General features: G+C 36.8%; 1 protein-coding gene across 1 annotated transcript in view; it reads right to left on the bottom strand.

Moving 5' to 3' along the window:
* Positions 1–2,359: 2,359 nt before the first annotated feature.
* dym (dymeclin) overlaps positions 2,360–13,195 on the bottom strand; it is a 162,439-nt gene continuing 151,603 nt past the window's right edge. The window contains exon 17 of the mRNA XM_062031332.1: positions 2,360–4,176. Coding sequence (XP_061887316.1) covers positions 4,027–4,176 — 150 coding nt within the window. The 3' untranslated portion in view covers positions 2,360–4,026. The remainder of the gene's footprint in view (positions 4,177–13,195) is intronic.

Here is a 13,195-nt window from a genome sequence, read left to right as displayed (position 1 = left end):
ACAATACTTACTTTTCGTTCTAAAAGTTTAGTGCTTGTTTTTTTAAATGTCTGTATTTTTAACAAAGTCATGCAGCTAATAAACTGAGTCAGATTTGTTTGAGTAAGTGGATTAATATCCTGATGTCAAAATATTCTATTTCATTGCTTGTTACGAGTGATTCTGGACAATCCTTGTTAACACAGGTTCATGATCGTGAAAACAGTAATTTTAGAAAACACTCCTATATCAACCCATCCTTGCTAAATTATGATTTTATTCTTGACATAATCAGACTTCTATTTAGCGCTGAGTTACAATGTATTTTTTTTTATAATACTTCTTTTTAGCGCTAAATTCTGATTTTATTTTAGTCATATTCCGACTTGATTTTAGCGCTGATTTACAATAACATTTCTGTAATTTCCAACTTCTTTTTAGCACTATTTTAGAATTTTACTCTTTTCATATTCTGACTCCTTTTTATATCTGAATTACGATTTTATTATTGTAATATTTTAACTTCTTTTTAGTGCTAAATTACGATTTATTCTTGTAATATTCAGACTTTTTTTTAGTCGTAAATTGCAATTTTTTTGCTCTTCATTATGTGAGTTTTTTTAAGATAAATTCAGATTTTATTTTTGTCATTTTCAGACTTTTTTTCAATGCTGATTTACGATATTTTTGCAAGTTTTGACTTCTTTGTAGCACCACATTATGATTTTATTGGACGCTAAATTACAATTTTATTCTTGTAACATATTCAGAACTCTTTGGCGCAAAATTACTTTATTCTTATCATATTCCGACTTCTTTTAAGTGGTGAACTATGATTTTATTGATGTGATATTCCGACTTATTTTTAGTTCTAAATTTTATTCTTGTCATATTCTGACTTCTTTTTAGTGCTAAATTACAAATACAATTGTGTAATATTTCGACTTATTTTAAGTGGTGAGTCACGATTGTATTTTTGTCATATTGCGACTTATTTTTAGCACTGAATTACGAATTTATCCTTCTCATATTTGGACTTCTTTTTAGCACTAAATTACGATTTCATTGCGGTCATATTTGGACTTCTTTTCAGCACTAAATTACGATTTCATTGCGGTCATAATCGTACTTCTTTTTAGTGCTGATTCACAATCTTATTTTTGTAATATTCCTGATTCTTTTCAGCGCTAAATTACGATTTCCATTTCCCAACTTTTTTAGTGGTAAATCACAATTTTATTTTTATGACAATTACATATTTGTCATATTTGTTCTCATATTTCACATTTTTCTTTCCAATACAAAATTTTGATTTTATTCATGCATCAATATGCCTCTGAAATGGCACTTGAATTTAGAGTAACATGTGACATCAGCAAATGCTTGTCGAGTAATAACTAGTCTTAGGATGTCTTCATTATTTCACTTCAATAATACTTGGACACTAAAGTCGCTTGGATATAATATTTTTATTTAAATTCCTATCAATAAAGCACTGTTCAGCTCTTGCCATGTTACCAAGTATGTTCAGTAAGCAGTATAATAATATATAGGCATAAATGTTGAAGTTTTTCTTTCAACGTAATATCAAAACTACCATTAACATTTGAAGAAGATCACCTATGAAAAAATGACATGAAAATAAATAGTTCAACTCTAGTTAAACATGCAAACAGAGACAAAATGAATGAGCACAATAGGAAAGGAGGTGAGACAGTTGCTTTGTCTCTGGAAATAAAATGGATTATGAAGGTAAAAATCAATTAAATGAGGCCGAGTGGGGAAGGACTGCTACTGTACCAGAACTAAACTGAAATCAAACATTAGCTCAGGCTATTAAATTCAAACCTGGTGGTACTTATTTTCTTTTTTTTTAACATTACAAACCAAACATTTTTTTTACAAACTAAATACATTTTGATTGATTGGAGTATAAGGGCCACACCAAAAAGAAAAGCACATTTTTAAAATCGCCATCAAAACATTTACATTTTACATTACATTATATGAGAATAATATTGTGTATTTTTAGAAAAGAGCAATGTTATCAGGAGTCATGTAAGATGTTTTAATAATATTTTTTTAAATATGTCTGTGTTTCAAATCTAATTTGACCAGGGAACATAATTGTAGTAATGTATGCCAATTTTTTTTATTTTTAAGAATTACATCAAACAAAACCTTTTTCTCTCATAACATTATGCGTTTAAAAAAAATACAAAATTATAATTTTCTTCTTGCAATATTGTGACTGTTCTTGTAATATTTTGACATAACGCATAATTATGAATTTTTTGTTGTAATACATAAATTTTGCTCTCATTCTATTCCAACATTCTGTCAACGCAATATTCAGATTCTATTCTAGTAATATTCCAACTTTGCTTTGTAATGGCACAATTTATTTTAACTAATTTTCGCGTAATATGCCATATTTTATTTTAACACAATTACGGTTTTATTCTTGAAGTATTTCAACTGTGTTCCCACTACTATTCTGACTTATTATACATTAATTACTTCACCGATGTTTTCATACTATTATGACTATTTTTAAATGCACAATCCTTTCAAATTTCTTCTGGTAGTATTCAAACATTATATGATTTTATTGTTATATTTTGGCTTTTTTCTTTTTTTGTTTTAAATCATCTTTAACTTTCACAATATTTCAAATCTATTCTTGCAGGTCCAATTGTGAATTTTCTATTTTCAGTGTGGCCCTAATAATTCCTTGTAACAGGGTGTGCCCTAATAAAAAGCAAAATGATCAGCTTCTCAAAAGTAAAAGTTGGTATTTCACAGCATAGTTATGTAATAAGTCCTATATATTGTCAGTGCATTGATAAATACCGTATTTTTCCGGACTATAAGACGCTACTTTTTTCCCACGCTTTGAAACTGTGGCTCATAAAACTGCGCGGCTAATTTATGGATTCTTCTTCGCTAACGGCCATAATGTTTTGTATTCAACAAATAGTTTTCATGGAACATCGACGGACACACTGAAAAGTTGTGGTACTGTTTGTGCCATGGCGCCATCTTTTGGACGAGTTTGCTAACTGTAGGTGATGTAGGTTGAAAATGTACTTCTTTTTTCGTTCCTTGAACTGGAAGTGTTCGTCCATAGCGTTTCTGCTCGAAAGGGTTCTTCATCACTCCAAGAAACGTTTGTAAGTTTTATATTATAACAAAAAAAAATCATACTTACTAAACTGTCCCATGTGATGTCTGTAGGAGTGTTTTCATGCATATTTGCAAGTGCTATCGTAATGTAATCCAGCTAGCGTCATTAGCACGTTTACGAGTGTCTGTGTTAGTATTATTAACTTACAATGGCAATCTTTTTGTATTGTTTCAGTTTTGTAAATTCACCAAAACGTCACCGTGGTGTTATTGAGTTTGCTAGTGGGTCCATGACGATGACTTCTGTTTTGTTTGATCTGCCATTTTGCCGCCGTGTGACAGGCACCGTTTTGAAACAATTAAGGTATGTAAATAAATATTTACAAAATCTTTCGTACATGTATATATCTGCGGCTTATAGTCCGGTGCGGCTAGTATATGTAACACAAATTTTTATTTATTCTAAAATTTAATAGGTGTGGCTTAAATAACAGTGCGCTCTATAGGCCCGAAAATACGGTAAGCTATTCCAAGTGTGCATATGCGTTAATTGACCTGTTCTTTTTTTCCCCAGGAAAAACCCAAATAGGATTATTCACCTTCAGACTCCATGGCGCCCCCTAGATGGGGTGATTTAGCTTTACGTGGATCGTTAAAGCAGGCCGAGCCACTGTGGAGAATCCCAGTGGAGAAACAAAAGAATTGTTTTGGTTCGGGAAATAGAGGTTGTGCTGCAAAGCTGCTCCACGCAAGGTCGAGGCACTTCCAAAGCAGCGTCCTATAAAAAGCGACACACACAATCCCTCTCAAACACGTACACACACACACACACACACACACACACACACACATACATACATACATACGCACGCAGGTATACAAACTGTCAGTCTGTACAAGGGCGAATGCGCTTGTGGTCGCTCAGCCAGAGTCCATGCTGAAGAGCTCGATGCCATGCGGGCTCCAATGGAGTCCCACTCCAGAGTTGAAGACCAGGGACCACACATACGGGATGAAGAAATCCTCTGGCTGGTCTTCCTCCACATACTTGAATTTGAGCTCCGGAAACTTCTGCTCGCACCAAAAAAGAGAAAAGGAGCAACGTTGAGGAAAATGATGATGAGGTGGGAGGTTGAGATACATTGCAGAAGTAAACGATTAGCACTTCAGCTAATGTTAAAAGTATTGTAGAATAAAACTGGTACGTTGCAAGCTAGGTAAGGGCTGTTTAAATACGAGCGTTTTTACCTAAAACCTTTTTGGCCAATTTGGAGCATAAAAAAGGGGGATAAGCACGACTACATCATTACTAGGCATACCGATAAATGCTTTAAAATGTAATGTCGGAAATTATCGGTATCGGTTTCAAAATTATCAGTATCGGTTTCAAAAAGTAAAATTTATGACTTTTTAAAACGCAGCTGTGTACACAGAAGTAGGGAGAAGTACAGAGCGCCAATAAACCTTAAAGGCACTGCCTTTGCGTGCCGGCCCAGTGACATAATATCTACGGCTTTTCCCACACACAAGTGAATGCAAGGCATACTTGGTCAACAGCCATGCAGGTCACACTGACGGTGACCGTATAAACAACTTTAACACTGTTACAAATATGCGCCACACTGTGAACCCACACCAAACAAGAATGACAAACACATTTCGGGAGAACATCCGCACCGTAACACAACATAAACACAACAGAATCCAAATACCCAGAACCCCTTGCAGCACTAACTCTTCCGGGACGGTACAATATACACCCCCTGCTACCCCTCACCTCAACCCCGCCCACCTCAACCTCCTCATGCTCTATCAGGGAGAGCATGTCCCAAATTCCAAGCTGCTGTTTTGAGGCATGTTAAAAAAATAATGCACTTTGTGACTTCAATAATAAATATGGCAGTGCCATGTTGGCATTTTTTTCCATACCTTGAGTTGATTTATTTTGGAAAACCTTGTTACATTGTTTAATGCATCCAGCGGGGCATCACAACAAAATTAGGCATAATAATGTGTTAGTTCCACGACTGTATATATCGGTATCAGTTGATATCGGAATCGGAAATTAAGAGTTGGACAATATCGGAATATCGGATATCAGCAAAAAAGCTCTTATCGGACATCTCTAGTCATTAGTCATCATGTGAATCATAACTTTTAAACAGCTACTGTATTTATTATTGAAAACTGTGTTAAAAATGTGTTAGAAATTTCTAAGAAAAGGAAAAGGGGTAGGATTAAATAAGGTCTGCTTCTTCCTACTCCTTTTCGGACAAGTTGTAATGAGAAAATGGAAATATGTGAATTAAAGTTAAGTTAAAGTACCAATGATTGTCACAACACACACTAGATATGGCTAAATTATTCTCTGCATTTGACCCATCACCATTGATCACCTCCTGGGAGGTGAGGGGAGCAGTGAGCAGCAGCGGTGGCCGCGCCCAGGAATCATTTTTAGTGATTTAACCCCCAATTCCAACCCTTGATGCTGAGTGGGGGGTAATGGGTCCCATTTTTATAGTCTTTGGTATGACTCGGCCGGGGTTTGAACTCACAACCTACCTATCTCAGGGCGGACACTCTAACCACTAAGCTAGAGTGTCCGCCCTGAGATCGGTAGGTTGTGAGTTCAAACCCCGGCCGAGTCATACCAATGTACCATATTGTAACTGTATATGCATGTTCAAAATAAACTAATACCATAACCATAAAAAAAGAGCCTTTAAACCATTTGTCACGTTATAAAAGTACCATATTCTTACAAGCCAATGTGTATTGACCACCAATTAAAGAGCGGTGCTATACGTGTGTGGAAATGACCAAGGTATCTTTTTTGCTCGGGGTTACTAAGTGATCACACTCTTCATGAGCTACAGTAGTGACAGATGTAATTCCACCTGACTGCGAGGTTAAATTGCTTACATCTTCCTGCGGGACATGGATCACTCTTGCGGTCCGACAACTGACCTCTTAAAGGGGCTAACTAATGCGCTAATGTCACCTTTTGACCCGAGCAGTTGATGGCTACCGTTTACCAAATAAAGGCAGTGATGCGGGGGCCCGGCCGAGACAGCATCCGTGTGGGAAATATGAGAAAATGCCTCTTGTAGATTAGCCTGACGGGTAAACGCGTTTAGAGGAGCAAAATGGAGTCAAATAAAATGAACCCAAACAGAGCGGTGTCATTTTCCGCAGCGGCTCGTTGGACAGTCTGACCTTATTGTTTGAGCCTGCGGCGAGGTGCTGAGTTACATGATTACTTGCTAACAGCAGTTAGACTCCCGCAGGTATCAGCTAGTGTCCACCAAACCAGTCTTCATAGACACACACATTGCTGTGCTATTTATACTGTGGCAGCTCTACAGGACAAACACTACACTGGCTGGGAATGCCAATACAAGTGTCAGAAATGGAATTGATGGTTATATAATACACTGGGCCCTAATTCAACTTACATTTCAAGGAAAATATAGTTCAATCGACGGTCAAAAAAATAATCTAAAAAGCACAAAAAACGAGTAGAGCAACATGTAAGCAACAGTCCATATCCATACACCGATTCATTATTTTTGTGGGTGTGTCTTTTACACAGAACCCAGCAAAGTAGGATAATGTAATCAGACGTGTGATGATATTAGTGCCAGCATCTGAAAATATTTTTTAGACTGTGACAATTGCAGGCCAGGTAATAGGCATCTCTTCAAGTCAATGGTGTACACCAGGGGTGTCCAAAGTGCGGCCCGGGGGCCATTTGCGGCCCGCAGGTCATTTTTTAACGGCCCCACGGCATATTCTAATAACACGATTAAAAAAAATAAAAACATAAAAAGTGGTATAAAAGAGCAAACAGGTGAAATGTAACAAGAAAATGTTACAATGTTTACTCTAATAACACAAAGCTGCCATGCAGGCTGTTTCTTTCTTTAAACAATTATAATTAATCAAAATCAATGTTATTATGAATTATTGACTTATTCAAGGCTCCATTTACATCACATTGAATATTCCACTTTGAGATAGTTTTTTGGGAAATGTTGCATATTTTGTGTTTGCCATTTAAAAAATTAAGTTTTTATTTTTTTTATTTTTTAAAGAAGGGCCTAAAACAAACAAACAACAATAAAAATTACAATTGACGGATAGATCTGAAGTTGATGTTGAGACAATTGTGTTAAAAGTAAAAAAAAATGTATGATTTTTTTTTTTTTAACTTTACTGAGCAGGACATTTTTGGATCCCCAATCATTTTAGTGGGACTTTTTTTTTTGAGTGTCATTGCTCAAAAAATAATAATTAATTAAAATCAATGTTGTTATGAGTTATTGACCTGTTTAAGGCTCCAATTATTATATCATCCAAAACATTCCACTTAAAATTTTTATTGGGTGAAAATATTGCATACTTTGTGTTTTTTCCATAAGAAAACAGGATTTTATTTGACAAAAAGGGCATACAACTTAATATTGACCTTGAATAATAATACTGAATAATGTGAAGTGAGCTATATTTATATAGCACTTTTCTCTAGTGACTCAAAGCGCTTTACATTGTGAAACCCAATATCTAAGTTACATTTTTAAACCGGTGTGGGTAGCACTGGGAACAGGTGGGTAAAGTGTCGTGCCCAAGGATGGGGCAGAAGCGGGGATCAAACCTGAAACCCTCAAGTTGCTGGCACAGCCACTATACCAAACGAGCTATATCGTCCCAATGATGACACATGATAATGACACATTTTTTATATTTATTTGACCAAAACCCTTTGATCAAGCCTAAGTGGAGGCCTCAATGTATATTATTTTAAACATATATTGTATTGGTTTTTAAAATAAAAGATATCAAAATGGCCCCCGCTTGCTTAGATTTTTCAGTGTGTGGCCCTCAGTGGAAAAAGTTTGGACACCCCTGGTGTACATGATTGGTTGGCTTGTGCCGACTGCTGGTTTGCAAATACCGTATACAGTCGTGGTCAAAAGTTTACATACACTTTTTGAGTTTCCAATAATTTCTACAACTCTTATTTTTTTGTGATAGAGTGAATGGACCACATACTTGTTGGTCACAAAAAGCATTCATGAAGTTTGGTTCTTTGATGAATTTATTATGGGTCTACTGAAAATGTGACCAAATCTGTTGGGTCAAAAGTATACATACAGCAATGTTAATATTTGGTTACATGTCCCTTGGCAAGTTTCACTGCAATAAGGTGCTTTTGGTAGCCATCCACAAACTTCTGGCAAGCTTCTGGTTGACCACTCCTCTTGACAAAATTGGTGCAGTTCAACTAAATTTGTTGGTTTTCTGACATGGACTTGTTTCTTCAGCATTGTCCACACGTTTAAGTCAGGACTTTGGGAAGGCCATTCTAAAACCTTAATTCTAGCCTGATTTAGCCATTCCTTTACCACTTTTGACGTGTGTTTGGGGTCATTGTCCTGTTGGAACACCCAACTGCGCCCAAGACCCAACCTCCGGGCTGATGATTTTAGGTTGTCCTGAAGAATTTGGAGGTAATCCTCCTTTTTCATTGTCCCATTTACTCTCTGTAAAGCACCAGTACCATTAGCAGCAAAACAGGCCCAGATCATAATATTACCACCACCATGCTTGACGGTAGACATGGTGTTCTTGGGATTAAGGGCCTCAGCTTTTCTCCTCCAAACATATTGCTGGGTATTGTGGCCAAACAGCTCAATTGTTGTTTCATCTGACATCACATGGACAAAGATAAGACTTTCTGTAGGTAAGTTCTGTGTGTGTGTAACATGCTATGCAATTCCTTTTCCTCTAGTGATAATAATACTTGGAAAAAACTTGACTTGACTTAACTTTTTATTTTCCGCTGCGATGGTGAGGATGAGTATCTTAGACAAATGCCAGTATCTTCTGCATTGTGGATAAACGTGTTTTGGCACTACATGCAATCTCTTGGAATTTGTGCAACCTCCTGCAAGTGTGTAACAAGGACTTCATAAATTTAATTGTGTCTCCCTGAGCGTGCATCTCCTTTGAATTAATCTTTCAAGTAAGAAAATAATTTAGCCATGTGAACACTGGGACACCGCTGAAAGAGCACATTTCTTTAAATATATACATTTTAAATGGAACTGTTACAGCGAGGTGTTTATGGCAGAAATTTAAACCACAATTAATTGAAACTTTTACAACGATTTCGGTTAATGCATGATTATTCCAATCTCAACCACTACTGTACTTTTAGGTTGAGGTCATCCTCATTGTAGCCAAAGTGAGTCCAAACAACTAACACAAAATTCATTTTGCGTACAAGCTGCTCATGTTGTACTGTTGGCTCGGTATTTCAGTTTTCCTCCATGATGCTTAGGAATTGGAATCGAAAACCCAGTGTTTCAATTCCTCGCAATCGCTTGCAAATTATTCGAACCATTCCTTTAACGATTCCTGCGGGCGAGAAAGACGTCAGCATGCAATAACTATATATGAATGTAACGTTTTTAAACCTCTCCAATCACATCTCAGCAGCAGTAATGCGTCATCTGCCGTAAATACAACAGGTACTAACTAACCCTGTCTATCATGTTAGCGCCATTTGCCTCCTTGTCAAATCTATTACCTGCTAAATTGAAATGAATGTCTCCTCATTTAGATGAGCAATGACGAGAGACAGATTCTGACTGACTCCGAGGCTTGCAGTGCTAGTACCAGTTCACATCTACAGTACCTCTTGTTCACGCCGTAAACTCAGGCCAGGTAGACGAATGTCACCAAACAATGTCACCAAATAAAAGAGAACTGCACTTTTTTGGGGAATTTTGCCTATTGTTCACAATCATTATGAGAGACAAGAACACATGTCTTTTTTTTCTTCTTTTTTTTTCAAATTTAAAGATGATAAAAACGCTTGAAAGATGGGCCTAATGGGAGTCACTGTGGTAGCCTTCAAAGCCCTCTAAAGCAACTTCATAACCCTCCAGCAAACGATTGATATACACACTGTAAGTCTATATATAATGTAGTAACAGACACGTTCATAACAATATGTAATATGTTCATTATTTACCGTATTTTGGTCATGTTAATCATTTCCGGGACTGATTTCTGTTTCCATAGCAGCGCACGTCTGACTTCTGTCAATAAATATTTTCCCTACTTCTGGAATCAAACACGAGTGTGTTTTGTAATCATGGCAGACTTAGTAACAAGACAACAAAGACGACTATTTTTGGACAAATGAGAATTTACAACATTATACTTTTGAAGCTAAATATAGCTGCTTATAGAAGCGCGCACAAAAGAAGCGTGAGACGTTGGAGCAGACGGAAGCCGGGAGAGGGGCACGAAAGCAACTTTGACGCTATAAATATGGAAACTGGAGCCAAGCTATTTCAACATAAATGGAGCGCTTGTCCAAACTCAACAGGAAACGTCCCTAGCCAACTGGACCAGACAAACAACTGTCCATTGAGTGAGTCACACTTTAATATCGATCATGAAACACGCAGCACGTCATGCGTGTTAGTAAAACTACAGTACATACGCTGTCTGGCTAGCTCAGCTGTGTACAAACAAAACATGACATGACATGTGGGCTAATAATTTACAGATACTGTAATATGATTGTTCATGTTTTTCAATCAGTACAAATTGGTGTTGTTTCGCAGTGTTGTGCATTACAAACTCAAACGCGTTTCGTGTTAACGTAGAAGCTAGATTATAGCTAGCCTTTACGGCTAATACCGTAGCGTGGTGATGTGTTACTATGCGAGAAAAAGAGTTCTTCAGTGTTCGCTCTTACAATAACAATGTCGTTACAGCTTGGTTATTATATCAATCAATCAATCAATGTTTATTTATATGGGTTACGGAACGTAAATGAAGTATTGTTGACTGTTTTTTAATGCATTTTTAAGGTGATATAGATGTGGAATGGATTGCTCTCATTAGCTGCATTGCTAGCCACCTTGAACGAGCCAATTTGTATGGTTAGATAGATAGATAGTACTTTGATTCCTTCAGGAGAGTTCCCTCAGGAAAATTTAAAGTATGTTAGAAAGAGAAATAAAACCAAATACTTTTGTCTTCTTTGTCTCTCATAATGATTGTGAACAATAGGTCAAAAAAAGTGCAGTTAACCTTTAGGTTTGTGTTCAAAGGCTTGCAAGCATTTGCCACAGTGCTCCTGATTTTTGGTAGGTAGGTAGAGGAAACATGCGTGTTTTATCCAAACAGATTTTCACTCAGTCAGTTCCATTGTACAGGTTAAACTAAAAAAATTATAATATTCCATCCATCCATCCATTTCCTACCGCTTATTCCCTTCGGGGTCGTGGGGGGTGCTGGAGCCTATCTCAGCTACAATCGGGCGGAAGGCGGGGTACACCCTGGACAAGTCGCTACCTCATCGCAGGGCCAACACAGATAGACAGACAACATTCACACTCACATTCACACACTAGGGCCAATTTAGTGTTGCCAATCAACCTATCCCCAGGTGCATGTCTTTGGAGGTGGGAGGAAGCCGGAGTACCCGGAGGGAACCCACGCAGTCACGGGGAGGACATGCAAACTCCACACAGAAAGATCCCGAGGCCGGGATTGAACTCACGACTACTCAGGACCTTCGTATTGTGAGGCAGACGCACTAACCCCTCTGCCATAATATTGTGTATTGCAAAACTAATACAGTATGTGATATTAACTCATTACAAGCAAAGTGAGATATGTAAAGCTTTTATTTATTATAACTTCGAGGATTATACCTTACAGTTTTTGAAAACCCCAAATTTTCTGTGATTTTCAATTCTAGGTTTTCAAAAGCTTCCGCCATAATCATCAAAATGATATGAAAAGAAGGCTTGCATTATCTTGAGTTGCATGTTGTGAGCCAATGTATTAGTTTCACCTTGTAAGTCTAAACAAACCTTGGCAGAATATTCACATTCTTTAGTTTCACCAGTATATATTCTAGGGGAAATGGCAAATATTCTTAAATGTTTTGAATATGTTACTTAAAGTTACATTGTTGTGTAATTTCCACATATGTTTTATTTTATTTTGTTAGAATATTTATTTATTATATTTTTTTCAAAAAAGTATTTGTTCTATGCTATGTGCCTTTTAAGACCCCACTGTTGGCTTTGTAAAGTCATGTTATCTCTAAACTAAACAAAATTGATACTAAGCCACTTGTTCGATCTCCCTTTTCCAAATTATGGAACGGATTAACCAAAGAAATCAAACAAAGCACCAGTATGATTCAGTTTAAGAGACAGTTCAAACTACAAGTGTTCACAAGAACTATGATAAACATTTTGAACTCTTTTTTTAAATTTTTTTATTGAGACAAAGATTATTTATGTATTTAATATTTGTATGCTTACTATGGTATAGTATTTATTTGTTCACTGTTCTGTTACAGAGAACAAGGAAATTGGATATACAATTTCTATGGTATGAAAAGGGGTAGGATTAAATAAGCTCTGCTTCTTCCTACTCCTTTTCGGATGGGATGTAATGAAACAACTGGAATTGTGTGATGCATTACATTGTATCGTATGCATGTCCGAAATAAACTGAAACTGAACTGAACTGAACAAATAAGAATCGATAAGAAAACTGGTAAAGAACTGAATCTTTAAGCAGAAATCGGAAACATTTTATCAATTCCCATCTCCAATGATGCTTTTGTGTAGCGGACTGGATGGGACATTGTTACTCGGTTGCTACTTTGTCTTCTTCGTTTCTGTCGTGCAACTACACAATCAGTACTGTATTTTAGGGAGATGTCGTAATAAAGAGAGAAATTTACAGAGGGGGAAAAAAATCTAAATAATCACACTGTCACGGTGGCGCGTGGCGGTTGTTGGCGTGAGCCCAGGATGTAGAGACAAAGGACTGTGTCCAGGCCAAAAGATTTAATTCTTACATAGAGAGCAAAAAACTGCATAAACAAAAGGCTAATGCAAGGCACGTAGCGGCAGCAGAGTAACTCATGCACACTGACAAAAGGCAATAATCCAGCACTGGCAAGGAGCAACGGGTAAACCTTTGTAGACTTGATTAGATATAGAAAACAGGTGTGCTGGTAGGAAATTAAACATATAGTGTACCG

This window comes from Entelurus aequoreus, linkage group LG21 (genome assembly GCF_033978785.1).
Source record: "Entelurus aequoreus isolate RoL-2023_Sb linkage group LG21, RoL_Eaeq_v1.1, whole genome shotgun sequence".
NCBI classification, from domain to species: domain Eukaryota; kingdom Metazoa; phylum Chordata; class Actinopteri; order Syngnathiformes; family Syngnathidae; genus Entelurus; species Entelurus aequoreus.
The sequence above is the reverse complement of the archived record's forward strand: the minus strand, read 5'-3'. Positions and strand labels throughout refer to the sequence as shown.